Here is a 27,011-nt window from a genome sequence, read left to right on the forward strand (position 1 = left end):
CGCCTGTACGGTACATGGCTTAACTTTACTAGGAATATGGACCATCTGTAGCTACATGGTTTAATTTATCAGATGTAAAGGGCCGCCAATCAACCCGAGAATATTACCATACCCGCAGAATCCTTCGCAGTCCACACCTGGTCTCCCAAGCACTTGGGCAGAAATTACGCCAAGAAATAGAGGTGCCACCACATAAACCTATGATGTGCTCCAAAGAACAAATGAGAATAACCATGGTCTGATCCCTACAAAATTATACGAGTTACGTCTCTTGTCTGAAACTGTCCCTGGCGACAATGCGCGGACTTTTTAAGATCATCGGATGTCATCGTCCTTGAAAAGATACACCGCGTTATTGCTAGTGTTTCAGGAATATAGGCTCTTATTACAGCCAAGGAACTAACCTCTTATAGTCCTTTTAACATGTGACAATTGGTATCGATCTTTATCCCCCTTTTGTATTTGTCAATAAGGATATAATAAAGTCGAGACGGAAAAGTATAAGGGCCTTCGCTAATTTATACGCGTACATTAATAAGTCATAATCTGTTGAAACGACCATTGTGTATGACAAATGGTATTGTTCTCTAACCCATTTCATATTTTGTATTTGTTTTGGGATTGTTTTTTTTTCTCTTTCTTTTGTTAGATTTTAAGGAAGATAAATATTTACAAGGAAAATTATTTTTCCTGTAAAACAGAACACATAGAGGTAACTAAGGTGAACATAGTTTATTATGAATAACAATACACAGTTAGTTATAATATTGTGTTTTTATTATAACCTACTTTGCGGCAAGAACATAACATGGCACTTTACAATATAACATATACAACTTCATACATTATTCTTAAACTTCTCATGTCATAATATTTCGACATCAGTTGCAATTATTTGTCCAATCTCAATCATTTGCTTACTTTCAATTATTTGCCCAATCTCAGTTATTCGCTTTTAAACTAAATTTCAATAATTTGATCAATCTCAATTATTTGCTCAATTTCAATTATTTTCCAATTTCAACCATAAATTTGCTCAATATTAATTAGTCCCATTCAACAACAATCAAATCCATTACAAAACCAGCTGCTATATTTTCAAGATCTCTTTCTAATCATAAATATTTTTGGGTAACTTTCTATGGCAGTCTCAGAGTCAACCCGACTACTAATATGGACACCTCTCCCCGCCAATGTTCAACTACATTGTACTTCAACCACAAGATCAATGTAATGGAACAATACAGTTAATTAAACTGCATTCAAACTAAGGCAGCATAAAGCACTAGATGTAAAGTCTAGTCTTTCAAATGTCACATACTTCCATACAATCTTAGATTTTAGGAGCACCCGATGGATGGCCACCCTTAGTTTGTTCAAACTTTGTAGTACTGCTGTATTAAAATAAAATCATTCACTCCATATATTTGTAAGTATTATAGTAAATGCAAGCATGATAGTAAGAACAACAGTATTACAGTAAGATCATCAGTATTACAGTAACGTCAACAATATTACAGTAAGATCACCAGTATTACAGTAAGAACACCCGTATTACAGTAAGATCACCTGTATTGCAGTAAGATCATCAATATTACAGTAAATCATCAGTATTACAGTAAGGTCACCAGTAGTACAGTAAGATCATCAGTATTACAGTAAGTAATCAGTATTACTGTAAATCATCAGTATTACAGTAAACGATGATCTGTGATAAATAATAGTCCGTTTGATAACAAAGAATTACTGTAAATCATCGATATAACAGTATTATGCTAAATAAATAACTCTGGTATTACAGTAAATTATCACCAGTATTTCCATAAATTTTCCTTATTTAATATCAGCAAACAATATCAGTATGACATCAAAAAATTATCTTAAAACTATTACAGTAAATCATCTGTATTACAATTAATAATTAGTATTACAGTAAACAATCTTATTTATAACAGTACATTATCATGTTAGATCTTTACATAAAGGCACAATACAAACAATATTAAATAACTTCATGAACAATCGATTAATATAATTATGTACAGCTCGATCACAGAGCACATTATTTATTTACAAATATAGATTTACATCATAGAAACACGTGTACACGTACAAGGCTGATGAGCTAGGTGGGAGAGGCCAAATGTTAAAAATGATTACTATAGTGAATGTATTTGTGAACGAATTTAGATATTTATAAAACAAAAACTGCATTCATGATCTCAAAATATCAAAGACATCATTTACACATATGTTGAATATTTACGATAATTATGATTCACAATATTCATGGTGCCCTTCTCTATAATTAGGTCTATAAATAACTGATCTGTAAAATCAAACAATTCCGGATAATACGGAAGGAATTATATCCTACCAATGATTAAAGATCATATTCTGAGGTCACACGTTGACAATTTCTCATGTACTAAACCGATAATTTGCTAGCCGTGAGTTAAATATAGACGCACCCTGCAGCCGAAAGGTGGATGTCTTTATAGTTGATAATTTTAGCACCAGTATAATGAGAAAAGTTCGTGGGTCTTTTTAGACAATCAAACTCAACACATATAATTGGTAACATGGAATATCAAGTCAAATAAAATTCCATTTATTTTTTTCCAGGCTGTATACTCGACAAGGAGGTTTTTTTTTTTTATCTAATTAAAGGAAATGCGAGTACGTTATCTAAATTGATGGAATGTCAGAATTTCAATATCTTATTATAATTCATGTATATTGGATATACCAGCCACATCCGTCATTATTCAGCCAATTATGTTCATTGGCAAAGTAAGCTCAAGCCACAAAATGATCGGAGAGAAACAGTAAGAGGTGAAAAGAAGTCGTACAGCCGAGAAATAATTACCCGTGAGCACTAGTGTTGAGCAAAGCCGGAAATCCAGGACGGTAACTTAATGAATCAACAGCATGGATTTTTCTTTGGGTTTACTTTCCCACCATGCTGGAGTATGTACAGAAAATGCTGATAGAACACTGTAATATGTAATGATGATATGATATCTAATGTATATTATATGTCATATTACAGCACTATATAAAACGAACATTATTTACATGAGATCTTTTATAAAACAAATATTTGTGCCAGGGTCGAATACAGAGGCGGGGGCATCAAACTTTTAGGGATATATCGTTACTACATTCTTTTTAATACGCATATAAGGTCATTGGTACCAAACTTTTCTGAACAATTCAGTTTTCAGGTTGGGGGATTTTAAGTTAGATTCAAGTATAACGACTATTAGGATGATTCAAATATACATCTTTGTCAATATTCCAAAGAAGTCTTTAATATATTAGCTTTTGTTCCTCCTTGTCATAAAAACACAAAACCTATTGCTACAACAATTATAGATTAATCCTATCCATCAGTTATGATTACACTCCATTGATCTCACGTCTATTCACTTTCCGTCCACCTTCCTACCTTCAATTCCCATATCTTAACCTTTACACATACAGTCAATAGCGACTAAGCTAACACTTATATTGTTTCGTTTCGTTTTTCATAGTTCAAAATTCGATTTATTAACCTTCATGACAGTAGGATGGCTCGATCTATTTTTTAAGGCCATCTCCAGATTTCGTCAAGGCCGTTGAGATGTAAATAAGTTTAGGGCACGTGATTGATGATGAGATTGTGGGTTATATTAGTGTTTGCATCTCGTGACCTTTGACCAAATCTGGAGGTGACCTTAAGAAATAGATCTCACACAGTAGGAACTGGGAGGTATTTCAAATAAATAAGAGATTATCCAATGATAATTTTGATTATCTATGGTTTATCTGTTATAGCGAGAACTATCAGCTCTTTATCTAATCTTACATAATGCCCCTTTAATGGAAGAACGGTACATCATAGTTATTTTCTAGCCAAATTCATATGACCGTATGCATCGATCTTAGTACAGCTTGCAATATTTTAATATCGAAGTCAGAAGAAAGAAAAGAAAGGAATAATTACTGAATATCAATTATTCTAATTCTTAAACATACATTATGCAAGAGCTAAATCTGCCTATTTTTTTGGTCTTTCTTTAGGCTTCAAATGTTATCTAATTATTAATTAGAGATTAATTAACTTATTCAGATCATAATCAGCTCTCGACGTCATCGCTACTGGATTAGGATCCGATTTGCTGCTCAACTTTCATTCATGATTTAATATGAAATGGATAATCGAGACTATGTTTTTATTGTACCGACTTTAGTAATGATGATCGAGGCTAGGCCGAAAATTCAATCGCTAAATTCTCGGTTCACAGTGGATCAATTTGACTGAAACTTTCAGCAAATTCCCTTCACATTATCTAATTTTTAACTATTACAGCGAGAACTGTCAGCTCTTTATCTAATCTCCCATAATGTATCTTTAATTATTAATATTGGCAAACTTTTTAAAGTTAAAGTGTTAAATCCACTTATCGTCATTTGAGAGATTTTGAATCATTTGCTAAATACAGTAATGTTGAATTTCTAAAAGGAATATCAGTCCAAAAAATGGCTCACTTCTGTTCAGTATTTACACAAGACCAATTGAAACTTTTGACACATTCTGCATACAATGAAAACCATATAAGCAAGCCAGCGCCACCTATACGTATTTGATAGAGATTTTCCACTGTTAGTATTTTGATTTTGCTTTCTTAATAAACCCTCAAATAGCCAAACTCAACTTCTATTGACAAACTTCAATTAAAATGTTGACAGGGAGATAAAAAAAAAAACGTCACCAGGCACAATAAAAGCATGGAAAACGGCTATCAGGTTTATATTTTTAAGATTCAGTCGAATCAATTAAAATGACATCATGCTATATTTTAATATTTATTTTCGAATTTAGTTATTTGGACGATTGGTCGATATCCCTGATAGAACCATTTAATGTCCATGGCTACAAACTATAAAATGAAACAAAGTGAAATGGAATGGAGTTGAACATCCTCATACTAAAGCTGACACAAAACACAATACTAAATATTTGAATTGATAAATCAAATTCTGTCCACGATATGAGTCACAATATTTAGAAACACGATTCAGTTGAACATACAAAGTATGACAGATGTATACATCGATAATTTGATCAGAGTGAAATCATCATTTAACATTGTTCTGAAAGCCAACACGATCTTTGATTGATATTTTCAAATGCTTCTGTAATGTTTCCACAACTGTCATTGATACTGGATGGCGCTATGAATGTTTCCTCCACGCCATTGCTTTCCTCCATGGAAAGCAATACGCTGTCAGGTGATGTAGTGTCGTTTGTTCTGTAACCACTTGTCGCGCCGTTACAGTTGGAAAAAAGGCGCCCGTCACAATATTGAGTACTTTCATTTTGAGGCACTCTTCCGTTACAGTTCACTGCCACGTGATTTATAGGTGAATAACCGTTACAGTTAATTATTGTCTGATCTGGGTCTGCATAAGGGACATTTTCGCTGTTTGTTGTCTGATTTAAGAGAATGCTCACTTTTCTGCGAAACTCGCCCAATTCCTCCGTAGTGAATAAATGATCACATGATTCGTTAGTTAAGTCACGTATTAATGAATATGTGCCATCAATATTCAATCTTTGGTTATCACACTGAACCACAGACCGAAGATCATTAAATCGTGACATTGCCAAGGACTGTGTCAATGCAGTAGTATAAGGCGTCACATCCCCAAAGCACACAATAAAAGGCCTTTTCCCACCGTCCCGGAGCTTCTCCGCTAAACGATTAATGAACTCATTACAAATTGTGTCGCATCCTTCGTTTCTGCTGATTGAGGGGTCTAAACTGTTTAAGAGTCTGGAAGAAACGTATATTAGTATTTGTTTGTTTTTTATAGCATTAAAAGAACGTATTTGATAATCGATCCAGGCATGAATATTTTGATGGTTATTTTCTCCCGTAGTAGAAGGTAAAGGCGTCTCTTTTATGGTTATTCCATCAATTTTTTCAAGAAGATCTAAATGGTGTTTCACGGCACAAATAAAAGGCTGCTCTGGGATGTATATTGGAGTAATCTCAACTGAAACAAACAAAAGAATACTGTAATAATATTGAACTTCACTGATGGAGATTGCCACACAAAGCCTGTAAATACAATCACTCAGCAGCTTTGTTTCAACTGCAGCTTCTCCGCAAGAAAACTTGAATGTTGACCCAATTTGATGACAAAGTCGCAGAACGATTAATATCAATAGAGTTCATCCTTTCATGGCCCAAATGCTTCCCATCAAATTTGGCAAAGTTGGGATAATTCTGGGATGAAAACTCGCAGAATACTGAATATTTATAGGGTGCACCCTCTCATGAGGCCAATACTTCTCAGAAAATATGAAAGAAGTCTGTTAAAAACTAAAGCATCTACCGCGTACACAAGGTTTTTGGCAAAAGGGAGATTACTTCAGAATGGAAAGTGGCAGAACATTGAATATTGCTAAGGTTCACCCTCTCAATACCCCAATGCTTCCATCAAATTTGAAATGGGTATTCACTGTAGTTGGTAACAAAATGGTGCCATCTAGCGTTTTATTTACCAAGTCTTGATTTACCAGGGTAAATACTTTAATATTGAAACATCATTCACCTTCCTCAGATCGTAACGCCACACATTCTTCTTGAAACTCAATACACGGCCTTTTAAAGACCCATTCCTTTCTTAACACTAAAAATAAAAAACAATTGGATTGCAACAAATAAAACATATGTTTCTAGTACCTTCTGTAGATGAATGGGAGAAAAACTTTAGGGCAAATCTCAAGAAACACTACCCTCTCCCCCCCCCCCCACACCCCATCCCTAGGTCGTCCACGCTCAAGCTCATTTTGGGCTGTTTTACCGGAAATGCCTAATAAAATAAATGATGTCATCAATCCAGTTACTACGGTTTTGGGAAATCGCACCTATAATATCTTGGGGGGGGGGGGGGGTCACGGTGGCTAAGTGGGTAAGACGCTGGCTCGCTAGCCTGGAGGTGTTCGATCATTGCACATTGCATTGGCCAGATTTTCCTGCGTGGTTGCCCCTTGTCAGTGATGTTGGACGGAGGACCTGCCTGACAAGGACAGCTGTCTAATCGTTCAGATGGTACGAAAAACCGAGTTCCCGTGTACACATTGGCGTCCCTTTAAAAGATCCCTTGACAGTTGGAATTCAATATAAGAGTAGGCCGTAGTGCCGATGTCCGGGCAAAATTTCCCCCATAGCACACTGTATGGCGCATGCCCGTCTTCATTAGCCCAGTTCGGAGCAGAACAGTAGGACATTAAACCCCATTTCATTTCATTTCATTTCCTATAATATTGATTGAAGTCAATGAGAAGATGTGTGCCCCATTACCCTTTCAGAAATCCCGATTTTGAAAGAAATATCAAGTAGATTAGAATAACTTACCTATGTATAATAGAGTAACAACAATAAGTGCTAGAATACAGAGGCCAACTGCAATAACTATTGTCTGCGTATTATCCGCTATAGGTAGTTGCTCTACTGACGAAGCTTCTGATATTGGCCCCTCGGTACTACCTGTAACATCTTTAAAACAAAGAAAGAAACAATCTATGAATGTTCTTATCACAACGAGATTGATTAACGCCTTATTACATTGAGATTAACACACCACAATTCATTTTCTATGGGTATGCGTGCCATGCTGGGGCGGGAGAGTTCCGTCAGATCAACGACTGAATTCAAATTGTTATTATGCACCTTTAAGGTACCCAATGTTACCAGCGGTAATATCTGTGAGCAGTTTACACAACTTTTAATTGATAGACTGGATTAACCATTAAGCAAAATAAGCACGGGCTTAAGGCAGCATTGGAAGGGGGGGGGGGCAACAGAATTTCTGCTTGATTAGATGATGAATTCAAAATTATTTAACTTAAAAATTAAGAAATTTTAATTAGTTTTTCATTGGTCTCAATATATAATGACGTGCATAAAACCTCAGAAAAAAAACCTCTAACCATGTGCTTGACGGATTGTTTATGGTTTATTATTGTTTACATTCTGAATTGTATACTCTATGGGGGCACCAAAATCTTCTAATTGCTTATAGGGCCTCTACTGATCTTAATCTGTCACTGACTATGTGGAATATAGTGATACGGGGGACTTTGTTGGAGTACTTGATATTACAGATCCATCAACATGTAGACCTAAATATGGGGTTACTTAAAAGGAATTGCCCCCGATTTCAGATATTCAATTCAAATTATACGTACGAGTATATGAATGGTACATAAGTATACTCGAATACGTATAATTACATGCAAAATTCACGAATAAAAAATAATTTTACCTGGTGGATAGAAATAGCGTTGAGAAATCCAATCATCTAGGTAATCGCCGCTAGCTTTGAATGGTCGTACCTGTAAATAATATCTTAACATTTACCCAACAAAATTTTAGCCAGAATTTGAAAATGTTACCAAGATTAAAGAAACATGATAAGTAAGCATGATTTAGAAATAAAATGGTGTTTTAACATCCTACTTTGTTGCACCAAACGGCCATTGAGGGGGGGGGGGCATACACCACGCAGTATATGCACTATGGGACAAAGACAGCAATGTTTCCGTCTACACTTTTCGTCGAATACTATCTGCCAAGGATTCTTTAATGTGCACACCATCGTGTACACATGACCCTGGTTTTCCCTCCGATCCGTACGACAAAACGTACGACATGCATCCGCCCTTCACTAATCTGATTAAAACACAGATTTCGTTTCGTTTTTTATACTTCAAAATTTGGTTTTACTTGTCTTTACTTCAAGCAGTGGGGTGGGGTGGGCAGGGTAGATGGCTGAATGGTTGGTCGTCTGTCCAACCTAGTGGATTTTCCCCGGGTCCTCAGGTTTCGGCCCACTGCCAAAGACCCCTTCGCGCAAGCGAATTATTGAAATAAAATTGAATCATATGTTAGTCCCAAAATGACCTAAAATACCGGAATCAAACCCTGGTTTGGGAGCCAGCACACAACGAAATCAAACCCTCCAGCACCTTATTCACTGAGCCACGCACTATTTCGAGCTTTAACCGTGTTAATGATTACATACCATAACATCGTAGGTATGGTTTCTGGGTACACTGGGAACAAATAACTTGTTAGCCGTCTGAAAGAAAAAAAATAGCTCGATCATCAAAGTAAATAATTGTTAAATCGGGTTATTAAATCCTTGTAAAAAAAAATATGCCTAATTCTAACCCCTAGGTCTAGAAAATAATAGAATGTTACACGCTGGGTAATCAACCAAACATACTAGACTGGTTTAGCTCAAATTGATAATATACGCCCCCGTCTCCAATTCAATTATGGAAGCAATGTTTCAATTAATATACACCCAAAAACGATCAAGGATCCATATGGTAAACTTGCCTTTCAGCATACCAATTATCAGACCACTTCAAACCCAACACTGAAAAACATAGAGATCGACCCAATGATTGCTTTCGGAATGTATACAAATTATCTATTTGGACTCGTAGAAACTCTTTCGCGTGCAGCTTGTTTGGTAGATTTGTTCGATCAATTTCTCTTACGTTGTTACTTTAGTGTCATAATTAAAAAAATACTGAAAATAAACATTTACGTAATTAAGTCGTTGATTGCCACCCACACACCACTTTTTCGGATCCATGACGCAAATTCTATAATAATCTGCGCTTTTAAAAGGTGGTGCAAATTCCACAAATAGGCCATCTTTCTCCGGTGTCATCAGTATTTTCGGTGCCCACTGTGGAACTGTCGACATTTCTGTAAATATAAATAATATTTTAAATTAAAAGATGCTCTCTGGTGAAAATGGTCATGAACTGACGATGATGATGATGATGATGATGATGCAGATGATAACCGGAATCTGCTGATGATTGTAATGTTGAGGCGTATCGATCTATGATGGTTGTGGTAACTCCTTTCTTACACAAAAATAATGTCTCAACTAGCTCATTTCTAAATTTGATTAAAATATCTGGGTTACAAGATTTAAGTATGAGCGGACTATATGTACCAGGAACTGGGCATGACGCCACCACAGTCATGTTGTCCGTCAATCTATGGGCAATTGTTCAAAGAAAGAGCATACCAAGTTTCATGGCAATCGTATTCGGATTATCTGTGCCGTTGGCTTTAATTTTTAGCGTGTCACCCCAAGAAGAGAAAGCAAACATCAACAAGAGGGTTACCAAGTGTGTAGAAATAGTTCCTGTTTTTCTTTTAAAAAATCTCCTCGGCATTAAATTGTCAGATTGTCATAGAACATAATGATGATACCCCATACCACTGCAAGCAAAAACCATTAACCAACCATTTTAACATCCATTTATTATCGGCAGAATTATAGTGTGAAGGAAATAGATGTAATTTATTGAATCTTTATGAAAGCTATTTTGTCTAATACAAGCATGCAAGGGAGAATTAAAACGATAAAATCAGCCTTAGTTCAACGAAGGTAATTTAAAGCAACCATATAACTACACTATAATTCAAAAATAGAAATATTCATTACACTCGCTCTATCTGAAAAATAGAAATCTACACCGAAATATGATCTTAAAGGGAAAAAAACATAACACAAAAATGAACTCTGACAGAATATATCAATAAAAGATCCCCGTATCACCTTTGAAACGAATTAAGCAACATAAATCTAAATCTATACGGCGTTTTGATATATAACGATGTACACTAAAATCATTCTTTAAAGAAACCTCGACATCATTCTATTAATTAGAGAATCTGATGGCAACACCTTTGGAAAAATGTAAATCGACCAATTATACATGACAGCTGACTTTCAGAAAACGATTCCTCAGAAGTGTGATTTAATCTAGTATAGTGCTGAGATTTGAAAAATTATATCATATTCTTTAAATATATTTTTATTTTCTTCAGGTAAATTAACCCTTTAGAGCCCGTAAATACCCACAACCCTTGTAGAGAAAGGTGATCTTTTGTATAACATATATAATTAGCTCATTATCGAAACCGACAGAAATTCTTCTATTAGTGTTTAATGTCCGCTTCCAACGATGGTGATATCGCAGACAAGTTGTGTTTTTTTATTATGCCTAGCGAACGCGCAGGGGACTTTCCCGTGGGAGGAAAACCACGAGGTTGAGAAGGTGCCCCTACCCCCAAGCCACATACGCTCACACCAGGGACCGAAACTACGACTGCAAGCCAGAGGTGACCAGCCATAGATCGAAGCGCGACACCATAGACTATTGGACCATCCCGACCCGTCTAAAACAGTCGATCCTTAAATAGTTCACAGGTATTCACCTGACTCGGATGGTTTGAAAACGAGCTACAAACATTTATCTTAAAAAATGCCACCTTTGATTATTTTTTCAATCCAGATTCAAAAAGCGAGTCCTAAACGCCCACCATAGAATTATATATGAAAACACGCGTGAAAATATCGACAACTAACCTGTTTATTATTTTGTTTATTTAGAAAACTCCCGCTTTCAGTCAACGTATCAAATTAATGATAAAGTACATATTCTACAAGCCAGCGTGGGAATAAACCAAAAATTCAATATCTATTGAATAAAACATTGATCGCTACTCCTGTCAAGGTTTTGTAAATGGTTATGAATAGTTAAATAGCGTGTCAATACTTTTAATAAGCATGGTATCACCAACATAATAGATAGATAGATAGATCGATAGATAGATTTCATATTCATCTAACAGAGTTACTAACACGTTTAAATTTTATTTCAATAATTGGCTTGCTCGTAGCGGCCCATAGCAATGGGGGGGGGGGGTCATCCGGAGGTGACCCTATTCCGGGTCACGCACATCGAAACCACGTCACTTGACCCAATGACAGACCTTATGATCTACTAATGCGCACGCGTTAAACCATTCGGCCACCCAACCCCCTCTCGTAAGTAGATATATAAAATACTCACCGAAGAACATGTTGATATATTAAAGACGGTAAGATCTCTCGTTAGACTTTCTATTTCATTAAATAAGTATAATTATCAAAAGGTTAAGCAAATTTATATCAGATTATCCAACGTATATCGTGTTAACTCCGCACTTTCCCTTCCCGAATGATATTGCATATAAATTGTTTTCCTTTCAAGAATCAAACGTCTTAATACAGAAATTGATCAATAGCACATTGCTCTTTCATAACAAATGTTAATTGTTATTCATAATGGAATTCATATTTAACATACGAAACTTACGCTGTCTGTCTACGGTTAACTCTGCTTGAGAACAGACACTAAGCTAATTGACCGACATGTTAAGTCCTAAATCGAGGATTTTAGTCGAAAACAGTATATTAATTGTTGTACATGGCAGCCATTCAGGACAGAGACCTATTCTCGAAGTTTGCAGAATATACATTCAACAGAGAAATTTCTTAGAATGAACTTGTCAATGTATGTCTATTGTATATAGTCCTGTACCCTTTCAAATATTTTTATCATTGAAATAATAAATACACAACAAATATAGTAACATACATATAGTTATATTTATAATGTATGTAAGCTGTTATTCGTATGGCATTTTAGTGGTTATTCATAATGACTAAGAGAAAATTCGTAGAATGAACTTAACGACATATAGCTATTATGGGCTCCAAAAGCGTATAGCGGCCATCAACCTTTGAAATATTTTTATTCGTTGAAATAATAAATCGAGACGCAATGAAAATGCACCACTTTTATCAATGAATAATTGTAAATCACTTTTGAGAGATACACTTTAATCTTGCAATTTTAAATGAAATAACAGCAGATTACGACGATAATATTTAAGAATAATATTTTCAAGATCGCTGAATTCGACAGATTTTATACAACTTTTGAAAATCGAGAGTCAGCACCATTTCTACAGTTCTGTGGAAGACCCGGTGATCTGCCAAGAACACACCACAGCCTTAATTCAGGAGGACATGGGTACCAGAACCGCCCTATAAAGGTTTGGATGCCACCACACAACCATCATGATAGTGGCCATCGTTCCCAGCGGACATCAGAGATCGGGATCGCAAGCTGCCAGCTACCCGTACTACTGCTACAGTCCACATGGGTTCATGTTTTCCATCAAATACATTTGCTGGTTATGACAGGGCCTTCTCCCGGGATTACTATTACATCTTTGGTCATGGGTTGGTCATATAAGGTAGTGTAATCTTCAAGTGCGGATTGGTTGTTCTATCGGATGGAAGTGATTTCAATTCTATGAACATTCATTTATTGACACATTTCAATAAAAAAAAACTTGCAAAAATTTACAAAACCAATTCTCAGGAGGCCAGGTCTTAGCTGGAGGCTATTCTTAGCTCTGTGCAAAACATACTGTACGGGAAATGTAGTTAGGATGTCGATAGTAGATATATACCGGAGGCCATGTGGAACTAGAAGTGAACATGTTTATATACTGGTAAATGGTAGGCATTTAAATGTCCTAAGTAAGGACTCCTGGGCATTTATCGCAGAAACTGTGCTATGATTTTAGAGCTCAGTCAATGAACCATGAGAATTCTTTAAATATTTTAGTTTAAGTTTTAATGAATACGCCCCTGATCCAATATTTGTCAGTTGTAACTTTTTAAAAAGTTCAATAATCTTCGGTGGCCCAATTTATAATTATCAGGAATCAATTCGTTAGAACTGTATACAGATTACCATTAAAGATTATTTTATAAAGAACATATTCATAGAGTTGTTTTAGTTCTTATTAATTTCAGGTCATAGGATTGACCTAGGGTCTTCTTCCAGATCATCTCTTTCAGAAGCTGATATCTTGAATACACGAGGCGTAACTATTTCATTAATACGAATCTCCTCTACCGTGATTGCCATCGTTTGATTTGAGAGAACTCATCCTAATTTAATATGAATGGTTATTGGTCCTCCCTATGTTTGAATCTGCCAGTTACTAAATCCCACCCAATATTGATATGTGGACAATTACATCCGACTGCCAGTTTCAAATCCAAAAGATGATGATAGAAGTTCTGTATTGGATGCCGGACCTGATTCTACATAGGATCACTATATCTCTATACCAGCCTCAGAATATTAAGACTGACAACTTCATCTGACTCAAAGGTTACAATCATGACAACCTGTTACTAAATAGAAGGTATATTTAATCGCCTCTTTACTTTTGTTGAAAGCTGTAGCCATGGCTGTCTGACATTTCCCTAACGGGTATGAAGCTTTAGATCTTAATGCAGAATGACGCTGATTCTAGTAAGATTGATAGAATTTTTGCTCTATAAATTAATAATAGCATTATATTATATCTTTAACTAATTATTGGATTCATATGCATGTATTGTAGAGAAGTCATATCTCAAGCACTCAAATTAAAATGAGTGATAGGTTGGCACATATAAACATTGCCGATTCTGGGTGAAACCAGAATACCATGTTTACACTAATGGCAGGAAAATTACCATTGCATCATTTGGCTTAGCAAACATTCATTATAATTAATTACGTCATATTTGACCAATTGGATAATTGAAAGCCGAAACCCAAGGGTAGAAAACCATCAGAGCTCTGGCCTATCGATAGACAGTCGCTAAATTCGGGAGAGACCGCCGAAGTTCAAGAGACACCAACTGGATTGAGTAGACGCCTTGATTTGTAGGAGAGACATATGATCTGCAAATCAGGAGGTGGAGAGAAAGACATTTTTAATATTGTAATGTCACCTAAGCTTGTAACCTATGTATCCAGTGCTTGATATAAAATGTAGAAACGAACTGGTGCATTGTTGTATGTGGTATAAAACGTCTTAACGGCTGAGATAAAAATATATACACAACTTGAGTCCTAGCCAAAAGAAGAGAATTACAAATACTAGACGATGACTTAAAATATGTAGCAGAAGACAGTATGCGCCACACGTTAGTGGGAGCTTTTGGCTTACTGGCTTTCCGCATCTGACCAGCGACGCATAGCACTGCATATCACTACATGACTTAGACCTTGATTCTGACAGATACCAATGTGGTGAGATCCTTCAGAACAGTTTTTACTGGGGAGTTTCTACTTCAAGCAGACGTAGCATCGACAAAATGTGCGTGATGTACATCAGAAGTTATCGTACAAGTTTTATATGAATGATTAAGTGCTCCACTTAAGAAGAATTATTCCGATTGTTCATAAATAGTGAAGAATGTCAATGTTTGACTGCTCCTACCGCACATCCCAGCATTCCTAGACATTATAGATTTTACGAAACAATGTAACTCCAAGATCAGTTGAAGATTTTGCATGAGAAATGAAATGGGGTTTAACGTCCTACAGTTTTAATGAAGACGGGATTTTGCACGGGAATATATGTGACGTAGATGGAACACAGAACACCGAGTGATCTAGAAGCATGTCCTAAAACATCATCGGTTTCCCCAGTGGTCTCATTCCGTTCTATTATATCCTAGGTTAATCCAATGGGTTTCCACGATTTCAAATTATCTGCCGTGGCCTTGACTATAGCTCGAGTCCACGAACCAATCAAAAAACAGTTTATAAACCATTCTTACTAATAAAACGGCCTTCGTTTCGCGTTGGTTTTCATAAGGGTAGATAACCCTATTCATGTCGATTTACTGAGTGATTTATGTAAATAATGTATATATTTCTAACTCATTTAAAGTGTGTTGTATTGTATTATCAAAATTTGTAGTATGTTTCGCTGATTTCAAATATGTATAACATATATATGTTTCACATTTGGACACAGATCACTAAAGATTTCCCCATTGACTCCAATGTTAATTCTCGTATCTTAGACCGGCTCTAACTTTTTCCCAAATTTTCGTTGGGTAGAACGCTTTCTACCACAGATGGAGCAACATGTGGCAACCACTTGCCCAAAAGCACGTATGAGGTTCTTCATGAAAAACTTGAGATACACAAGCTGGAAGTAGAGACAAGTAAACATGCAATTTCAGGCCCTACATTTCAACGTAACCAACCTCTCAACTCTTGTATCCTTCCGCATCAAAATTATGAATATTCACCAAAACCTGGCAGAAAATGTATTTTCAAACCCTTTTCCTCAATTCTACACCAAAAAGTCAACAAAAATCGCCATGCAAAAGGGGGAAAAAGGAAAAGGGAGAGGAAGACTAAAAATAGCTTTGGCCCTTGATCTGTGTCCATTTGTTATAATTATTACTATTCGTCTGAAATCTAATAAACTATTACCATTCTTTTATGTTATTATTATTGAACTTATACTGGGTAATTTGCTTTAAAATGTGAATGCGTTTTGCCTACGTAAGTAATGCGGTTCGATCGCCGAAGGTACTCTCGCTGATACTCAGGGAGCCTTTGCATTTTGATTACTTTGCCCGATGAGAGTTACTTCCTTTTGCTATCTTCCTTTGCAATTAACGATTTATGGGATTAGTCGATAAAAATAGCACAATCATCAAGAGCAGATAACTTGAATACGTGCCTCCTCCCCCATGGTTTTACCCAGGGGTTATGGGAGTGGAACGGAATGAGAACACTTGGGATAACGAGGATGGTCCTACAGTTGTCTTATGTTTCTACGTACCAAACAAATGTCTAATGTTTCTACCAGAAGAAGGGCCGTATGTTTATTGGTGATTATTTTCAATCTATATATCGACACCGGGGCATTAAGCGTGGTTTCGAATCCCCGGTTGTACGTGACAAGGAGTAGGGGCGCCTGTCCAACCTCGTGGGTTTTCTCCGGGTCCTCCGGTTTCCCCCCACTGCTAAAGACCCCTATGCGCAAGCGAATTATTGAAATAAAATTAAACCATATGTTAGTCCCGAAATGACCTAGTTTGTGTCGAGTGGACGTTAAACCCCATTTCTCTCTCTCTCTCTCTCCGGGGCATTAAAATGCTAACACTTTCTTTATAATTTCAGATGTTAAGGCGATTTAGATCACATACATCATGTCCCCCGAGAAGGTATCGGTAACTAGCATGAGTTAAACTTGCATTAAGATTAATGACCACTTCAACAAAGCCACCCCAAAACATATGTCACCACAAACTCGGGTTGCCATCAACTATTTTCAAATCTATTTCTAAATAACTTTAATAGTGATTTTTTTTTACAAAATTCGCTACCAAGGGATTGACTGAAAAGATAATGAGTTGAAAATGGCTCTCAATGGGACGACATCTATCTCAAAAACTTATATTAAGCTAATAATTTCCATACCAACACCCCCAAAATAGGTTACTTATTATACAATGAATAAATGGTAACATTTATCAACAATTAGAAACAAAGTAAGCTATCCATCAAATTATCCATAAGGGATGATTTTCCACTTTGATATTTCTGTTTACATCTACTTTTAGCAGCCAAACGTGAACAATCTAAATGCTGAAAGAAGAAACATTTGTTGCAGACGAAGGTCAATGTGGCGTTGAATACTACAATATACCGCCTGATCTGCATATAAGTCTGATCAATTAAATATGCATTATGTAAGAGCTAAATCTACCTATTGCACGTCTTTATTTTGGCTTCAAATGTTATATAAGCTATTATTTAGGTAGTTATTCACATGACAGACCTATGAACTCTCTAAACCATCGGATGGTGGAGATTTAAACGGATGAAAACACGGTCGGGATTTAATAATTTAATTTAAATGGCGAATCGAGGCTAAGTCTCGAATAACAAACATCGTTGTTACGATAATAAACAATCTATGCCACATCTTGTCAAAGCTTCAAAAGGTGATAACTTCACTTTGAATAAAGTAATTTGAATGAAATTTTAATTATATAAATTTTGCATTATCTGTTTTTTTTTTAACTATTATAGCAAGAACGGTCAGCTCTTCGTCAAAATCTTACATAATGCATCTTTAAGCAAATAAGAAAATACGGCACTTCTTTATTTACCTTTTTATGTTGTTTTGCCGCTTCTCAGGAAGTGATACGGACATCAATAAATCCATGAATGATCTATTTCTTTTAAATTTAAATGAATTTATACCAATACTTTCCTTATTGATACACGTGTATGGCCAATAGGACGTTTTGTTCTTCAGCAAGGAAAAAATATTTACGTTTATAAAAAAGGTCAAATACTCTAGACGTAAATCTCATCAACATCCAAATTCCAAGGTGGTTGGGTTCTACCGTCTGGGCCACCTACTTTATCAATCGATTTCGAAGTAAAATATTTCGAAAACTAAGAATGTTTTCTATTGTAACATCCATAATTTACTTCATAAAAAGTCGTCATGATGAATGTCAACAACCCAGTGATGATATCATAGACGAAATCAATCTGATTTTCAGTTGGGTTGACATAAATTAGAAGTCCACAAATTATTTCTTGAGAAAGTTAGCATATCGTATTGTGAATAGAGTAGTAATTATGAGTGGTGTACTCCTGCTCTATAGATGGCAAAAGCGAAAAATCCATAAGAATGGTTCATGATGTATACATGGTTGGACCCGTGGATTACTTTCATATTAATCTTTAGTTGTATGCAGTGCCTTATATAGAACGGGGCCTTATATGGTAATAGAGTTGATTAGCGGAGGCATGGCAGTAACCCATTTTCGAATAAATTCAAGAAGTCCACATTTGCCTTATATTTCAAAATGGAGTCTTTCCAAATGTGTTTCGTTACGTAAAGTACATGAACTGGTCGTTATTTAATAGCTGATAATAGAGGGCACATTCAGATGGATAGGCTCTATATATATTCAGCGTGTTTTGTCGCCATGGGAACTGATTCAAAAATTCTATGGTGGTGATCGGAATAGATATCATTCGATCGCATTTCTGTGATTATAGAAAATAACTTGGGATATCACGTACAAATAATTAGCAAGCTTCCATATGTCAAGGATTATCAAAATTGCAGATAAATGTGTTAATTACTTGGATCACTAACCAGCATGTTCCCGAAGCAATGACTGCGAGTTTAACAACATCTAGCCGTTGCTAGATTAGTCGGTAATTCCCAAACTTTTAGGTGCGTTATCTCCCTTTACTACAGACACGTGATACAAACACATAAAGGAATAGATTCATTTACAGCCGTTGAAAGTTTTTTTTTTATTAAGTTGAAAAAACTTACGGAAGATCAAAGACATGTTACTAACTAACATAATGGAAGAACAAAAAGTAAATTAGAAAGGTTCGGACTAAGATGTGAAGTGGGTCATAGCATAATCATAACCGATTAACAGAAGTTCCAGCAACCTTGACATTGAACGAACCCTGAAGTTTGCAACTCGATTATCACAACTAGACATTTCAGTTGGAAAGCGTGCAACTTGGTATTTTCTATCAAGGAATCTGAAAGGTCCCCAGCTGGGTCAGTAACCAATGGAAATTAGTGACGAAAAATGTAGGGTATTACGTGAAGGGCTTGATAAGCCTCCCATTAAAGATAACTAACCAGTGTGGACAGGGTTCGAGTCCTGTGTTGGCCGAGTAGGTTCCTGGGGAATGTGCAGGGTGGGATATATACACTGTAGTCTTTCGGGTTGGGACGAAAATCCGAGGTCCTGTGCATATTAAAAGGGTAGGCTGTAGCACGGCAGTCCCGGTAAAAGTTCCCCATCGCACACTGTATGGCGTCTGTCTGCCTTCATTATCCCAGTGCAGAAAAGCAAGCCGTTCAGCCCCATTTCATATGTTTGTATAAATGTTATTTATCTTGTCTACAATAACACTATCAAGGTTACAGTTCTCATTATCACACAATGACGTGTTCAACAGAGTATCATGATGTCAAGTGCAGAGGCGTGAACAGGATGCACACACCTTTATACCGACACCTATTTACTAATAATGTGGTTTAACGCACCTAAGCTTGTGGAAGCCACGGTGATTCAATGGGTAGGACGTTGGCTTGCTAACCTGGAAGTTCTATGTTCGATCCATGTGTCGACCAAGTAATTTTATCAGGATGGGACAAAAAACCGAGGTACCGTGTATACATTTGTGTGCACGTAAAAGATTCCTTGGCAGTTGAAATTGTGCAGGACGGAGGACGTGGCAAGGGACAACGAATAGTCGTTCGGATGGAACGAAAAACCAAGGTCCCGTGTACATATTGGAGTGCACATAAAAGAACCCTATAAGATTAGGCCGTTGAGTATGGCCTGGTGTGCACGTCTTCATTTGCTCAGTCGAAGCAGAACAGTAGGATGTTAAACCTCAGCCTGGCTTTATTGAACAACAGCCGAAAAACAGCAAGTAACAATAAATAAGATCTTTGCACAGAAGATACCTTTGTTGTACTCACGTACACCGACTATAATTACTAAAAGGAGCAACTCCCTGGGTAAACTCTTATGCGCATGTGTTTAAATAATGTTTCAATTCAAAATATTAAACATACATTATGCAAGAGATAAATCTGCCTATTGCAGGTCTTTCTTTAGGCCTGAAATGTTATCTAAATTATTAATTAGACATTAATTAACCTATCCAGGCCATAATCAACTCTAGATGGCATCGGTAGCCTACGATTTTAGTGGATTATGAGCCGATTTACTGCATAACTTTCCTTCACGATTTAACGGTTAAATGGATAATCGAGACTATACGGTTTTTCGTACTGACCTTAGTAATGATGATCGAGGCTAGGCGGAAATTTCAATCGCTAAGTTCTCGGTTCATAGTGGATCAATTTGAATGAAATTTTCAGCAAATTGCCTTTACATTATCTAGTTTTTAACTATTATAGTGAGAACTACCAGCTTTTTATCTAATCGAGAGTTGATTATGGTCTGGATAAGTTAATTAATGTCTAATTAATAATTTAGATAACATTTCAGACCTGCAATAGGCAGATTTAGCTCTTGCATAATCGTTGTTTAAACATTTTTATCCACTAGAATCTGGGACAGTTCCTTTAACCTGAACTAGTTCGTAATCACCGGTTCGTGTTAATACTGTTATACATATAGAGTAGATTGTGACATATTCCATAGCAACCAGGGATCTTATTTTACAACGTAAAAAATCGATTTTATTTTCTACCAGAACCTAGTTACTAATGTTTTCTACCATTATTCAATTCGGAAGTAAGTTTGAATCCCGTTTAATGGATTTATGTATCACTAATGTCTTCTGTTTTGTAAGATCTACATTTGATAAAGAATCTACACATTAGTAAACAGAACTATCAAGTGTTGTCCCACCCCTTTCACCTGCTAACGGATTAACCCTAAATGGACAAGTCACGTTTGGCCTATACTAAAATTTTAACCAATACATATAGGTCGTGCTGGCTTGTTTATCGTCAGGAGTGAATGCCGAATGAACATATGTAATTGTTATAAATGAAATGAAATGTTCGTGTTCGGCTCCGACTGGACTAATGAACGGACAGCGGCGCTACGGCCTATTCTGATATCGAATTCCAACTGTGAAGGGATCTTTTACGTGCACGCCAAAGTGTACACGGGACATCGGGTTTTTATCCCATCCGAACGACTAGACAGCTTCCCTTGCCAGGTCCTGCACCAATGACAAGGGGAAAACACGCCGGAAAATCCCGATAAACTTTCTCGGCTAACACCGGTATCGAACCCGATAGCGAGCCAACGTCTTACTCACTTAGCCACCATGGCTCCCATATGTTGTTATAAAGTGTGTTATGAGGGAAGTTTTCCCAGGGCGCCGGCGTCTCCGACTACTCAAATTATATCACCTCGGTTTTCTAACCATTTGAGCAACTAGACGTCCTTCCTAAACCAGTTAAATATAAGTTGTTTCAATTGAACTGGTAATACACAGATTCTATGGAATCCAGTAGACGTGGTACAAGGGTTAATCAGCGAACTGGATGTATGAGATGTGTTGTTGACGTTTGGGAAAGTAGGACGAGGGGAAATGTGTAGGGAGTGAAGTGCTGTAAAGGGATAGTTAGATGTATTATGAATGGTTAGAGTGGCTGTGGTGTTACGGTGAAATACTATGCCGCCACCGTAACACCACAGCTTTATGATTTGTTAGACAGGAGTGATGTAATGGGTGTCAACAACTGGGTATGCTGGTACCGTCGCAACGTAGCCGTGAAATATATATTGGGGGGGGGGGGAAGGGCGGAAACGGAAAAATATACAATGTTGACAGTATGTGCCAGGCATGAGGCTGCGCAGACCGAGCGGCAGCTCGATAGGGAGTGTGTGGGAGGGTCACCCTCATAAAAAAATTTTTTTTTAAATTTCAGTTTTCTGTAAGCAGTGAAAACACTATTTTGGCATTGTTTGCGGGGTTAAACCTAAAAATCACATTAATACACCTATTGCACGATATTGTGAAACTAGCTGACGAAGACAGCTCGGGCGGCGATTGTTCGACTCGGGGCTGCTCTGTCAGTATCTAACAAACGCATTTAGTTGGCGTACAACTTTTAAAAACCGAATGTCAGTATGGTATTTCTCACATAATTGGTTATCGCAAAAACAGAGTAAACTGAAAGCGAGTAATCTCGACTCAAACCTATAGTCTATAGCCTACTTACTACACACGTCACTAGGCTTCAGACACATCCATTTGACGAAAATAAACACTAAAAGAATCCACATCAACTTTAACACGTTTTAGGGAGAGAGAGAGAGAGAGAAATGGGGTTTAACGTCCACTCGACTCAAACTAGGTCATTTCGGGACTAACATATGGTTTTAATTTTATTTCAATAATTCGCTTGCGCGTAGGGGTCTTTAGCCGTGGGAGGAAACCGGAGGACCCGGATAAAACCCACGAGGTTGGACAGCGCGCGCACGTGCTAACCATTCGAGCCAGTGCACCCCCCCCCACTCCTTCAGGAACTTTATCGAAGTATTGTTTACGCTATACAAATAATGTGTTGATTTATTGATTGATATTATTGATTGATAGTTTGAATTATTTAAATAATTCACAATTTCACTTAGATAACATCACATTTTTTATTAACTTTACAACATGAAATCTATACGATTATTAGATTTATGTCCCTTTACGAAAGAAAAAACACCAAAAGATTTATATACAGCTTCAAAAACACGTTACATTCATACACGGCTTTGAAAAACCTATAAGTCTAACGTTTATGACATTGATCATTTCAATTTTAAATCGTTCTATATATCAATACTACTACTATTATGTTTTTATCTTTCCATTTCTCACTTTACGGAATTTTCAATTACATTTGCATCATAAATCACGACGAGCAATAATTTACCCTAACAGATTTAAATTTTCCACAAAAGACAAATGTTGTAATAAATTACGCTTTTTTTTATCCAATACACAATCGATTCCATAGTGATATATGTATAACATTCTCTTTAATCAGAAATTGAAACATTTCTCTTTCTTCAAATAGATCTTCACAGATTTTAACTTTTAAGTCAATTACGTACAAAACGTCGAATCCAGGGAATTGGATCAGCGAAAAGAATGATAGATTATGATTTCAAATGAAAATAACATTCAAATATACAAGAGAATAAAACGAAAAGATTATATTATGTTATTAGGGAGGGAGAAAGAGAGAGAGAGAGAGAGAGAGAGAGAGAGGGGGGGGGGGAGTTTAACGTCCACTCGACACAAACTAGGTTAATTTTAGCTATTTAAAAGATTAATACCTATGTATGGTTAATAAAGTACTCACTCTCATCTTCTGCAGCCTTTTTCAACAACTCTATGAGTGATGCCTCCTTATTATCCATGCTTGTTCTTTTGGGGTTTAATCAGCCCGATACTAAATGTTCTTTATCCCGAGCGTGATTTCTATGGGAAATAACCCCTTCCTATACAGCTAGTATTATTTCTTTAGAACATGCTAAATCAGACGTTAAAAGAAATTTCGTATCTTAAATATAGATTAACATAAATATTTGAGTCAATAGAACACAGCCCGTAATATGAAATTTATATCTTCTACTTTCATTGTATAACATATTATTAGAAACTTATAAATTCTACTTTCATTTTATAATTTATTATTAGAAACCTATAATTCGCAGGAAATTACACACCTAGAAATTTTATTTATGGACTCAAGCATAGTACGGGTCTCTTGAAAGTGTTAATGGTCTATTTTGTGGCTAATTAGGACCAGATTACATACCACTGCACTTAATCGATTAATTGCAAATAAGAAAAACAATTAATGGTTTTAGATTTCTATTATTAATCGAGGTTACATTATCATGAATAGTAATTTACTTCGTATATGTAGCTGACTTGCACCTTTACACATTAGACTAATCAATGGTGTTAACAACAGGTTTTCAATGTAATGAATACATATTTTATAACTCTTTCAGTTATCAAAGTATGTTTAAGTAACAGTTATTTCATGAAAGAATTATATTACCTTTTCATTGTGAATAGTGCCTAGATTGTTTGTTATCGTGTGTTACTAATAATATAACGCAATCTACATGTTTTACCGAGTTCAAACTCGTCCGTATTAACAGAATGTACTCACGACACTTGCCCTCCAACACCAAGACAACATTGGAAAAAGTACTTCAAGTCAGCTGACACAGTAAAATGAAGGTATGAAAGACATAAAATTTCAAGGTCATGAAAATAACACGTATTTCAACCAATCCATATAGCTTTGGCTATAGCCTACTATTCACATGCGGTGTATATTTACATAGGTGTGTATACGTAAGTAAATAGATATATCTAATGTATACTTAAGACGGGATATCACTGCCATAGTTACAACCTACAACACAGAACTCCTCTATACGGGCTTTAACGGCCTACTGTTCTGTTCCGACTGGGCTAATGAAGACGGGCATACGCCATACAGTGTGCTATGAGGGAAATTTTGCCAGGACAGCGGCGCTACGGACCACTCTCATATCGAATTCCAACTGTCAAGAGACATTTTACGTGCACGAGGCCTCGGTTTTCCGCCCCCATCTGAGAGACTAGACAGCTGTCTTTGTCAGGCCCTCCGTCTTGCACAACGGGAGCTGCCCGCGACCTCCAGGCTAGCGAGCCAGCGTCTTACCCACTTCTCCACCGTGGCTCCCAGAAAAGTAGAACGTTAACCCCATTTCATTTCATTTCAAACGAGACGGCTAATAAACTGAAGTCCCTTAAAGGCTCAATACCACTCTTGTTGTAACTGAATAATATGTCCCAATCTTTATTCTGGTCAACAAATTGTACTATTTTAGAATATTTCAATTAATTGATGATACAAATTTCATCTTAACACACCTAATTTAAAAATTGTGAAAAATTCAACATAATGGTTTGAAACGTCTCGCGTAAACCTTTTCAAATGAAACTTCGATTTAAAAATATTTTCGAACCCTTTGGACAAGTAAAATAGGATGTAATGGATAATTTACACAACAGGTAGGACACTTAAACATCTAGTACTTAGATAGAGATATTATTTATTTTCTGGAGCTTTCAAGCCAGCAAGAGTGTTATTGTCCCTTTAAAGGGACCACGAGCTACGGTGGCTCAGTGGGAATGGTACTGGCTCACTATATTTATCGAAGACAGATTGTCATCCCACAAAACAATGTTGTGAGTTGGGTCCCACAAAGTGGCTGGGAGTCATGTTGGTCCAGAGACAATGGCTGTGGCTCACTAACCTTTACGGACATGAAACTTTGATCGAGGACAGATTGTCATCCCCCAATATAACATTATGAGTCGGATATTTGAATGATAAATCACCTGATTTTTTTATTGTAGATATAAAATTATGTTATCATATTTATGCACGTACCTACCCTTTATGTAATCTACATTCTTCGACACACATGGCAGGTCAAAAACTTACTTATATAAAGATTTACACATGACTTCGCTGTAAAACATTGGCTCAACTTGGAGATATGTTAACGTTTTGTAACACAATAACTGTGGGGTGTAGTCATTATATACACTGTCCTAATTTCGCATTGAATAACTTGATATTTACATACACCTTATTCAAGATATATTTCTATAGGCGTTAGTTTATTAAGCAAATTCCACAGTACACTTGACATTGCCATCGGTGCCGGATTAAGACACATGGTTGCCTCGTTGCACTTAAAGGGCCAATCTCTATTATAAAACTCTTCCTGAGGACTGAGCAACTAACTCAATCTGGAAATGATCTGGAAATGATGACCGGTGTCCCAGACCGGTGTCCCAAGCTGTATTATACGGTGTCTAGATAAAACCAGACTTTTATTTTATAGGTGAAATTCGCCTTTCGTTATCAAGTATAAGCACGTGGATCATGCACTTTAAAGACCTCTAAAGGAACGGCAATAGATTATCAGGTCACCCAACGAAAAAATTGACCCGAAATCTTAAAAAGGTTACGTGTCTGGATAAGCGGTTTTGACGTTCACGTCCAAACGACTCAATATTTTGAGCTAAAATTTTGAGACAAGGTAAATAGATTATACCTATACTTTGACGCTTAAATTTCATACGTACACAGACCTTTATGTTTCAGACTCTGTTAAAATGGAGATGATCCCTTTAAAGAAGCATTATGCAGGAGCTTTTAGGACAATGTAATCATGCTATATGGTGATATTTTGGCTTTGATTTTTTTATAAACGATAGTTTTATTCAGTAAATAACTGAATTTGAATTAGGGAACAGGTGTCCTGTGAAAGCTCAGACTTCCCCTTATAACTTATATCAACAAATACTCGACTAAGTATGTGACTCTCCCTTCAATACCGTAATTTTATCTAGCATTGACGTCCGTAAATATGTATTTAAATGACAATATAAAAATGGGTTTGGTTGAAAGCCTTTTGTGTGGTATATTTCCGAGAATCTGACAATAGGGCCCGATATATGAGCCTACATTATGTGTAACTAATATCAAATACATAATAAAAAACCAAGCACATAAAAAAAGTCACTATCATGACCCAACTTACTGTTTACTGTTAAAAACTCGTCCAGGATTTGTTTAATACATGTCACAATTAACAAACCAAAATAAACTATCAGTCCTACTTTCGTTTTGTTTTTGTTGATGTCG

General features: G+C 36.4%; 1 protein-coding gene across 4 annotated transcripts; it reads right to left on the minus strand.

Annotated features, from left to right (window-relative positions):
* Positions 1–755: 755 nt before the first annotated feature.
* LOC126828220 (uncharacterized) lies at positions 756–27,011 on the minus strand. 4 transcript variants are annotated; one of them, XM_050557863.2, is made up of 8 exons: positions 24,471–24,544; positions 23,649–23,819; positions 9,616–9,779; positions 9,082–9,138; positions 8,323–8,392; positions 7,413–7,553; positions 6,607–6,684; positions 756–6,045 (listed from the first exon to the last, which is right to left on the minus strand). In XM_050557863.2, exons 2-8 carry the CDS (start codon positions 23,704–23,706, stop codon positions 5,129–5,131), a joined length of 1,485 nt encoding a protein of 494 aa, XP_050413820.1. In that variant the 5' UTR covers positions 23,707–23,819; positions 24,471–24,544; the 3' UTR covers positions 756–5,128. The 4 variants fall into 4 exon arrangements, with proteins under 4 accessions (XP_050413820.1, XP_050413819.1, XP_050413822.1 ...); XM_050557862.2 differs by having other exon boundaries at positions 24,357–24,507; XM_050557865.2 differs by lacking the exons at positions 23,649–23,819; positions 24,471–24,544 and adding an exon at positions 26,908–27,011.

Source organism: Patella vulgata, chromosome 7, assembly GCF_932274485.2.
Source record: "Patella vulgata chromosome 7, xgPatVulg1.2, whole genome shotgun sequence".
Classification (NCBI taxonomy): Eukaryota; Metazoa; Mollusca; class Gastropoda; family Patellidae; genus Patella; species Patella vulgata.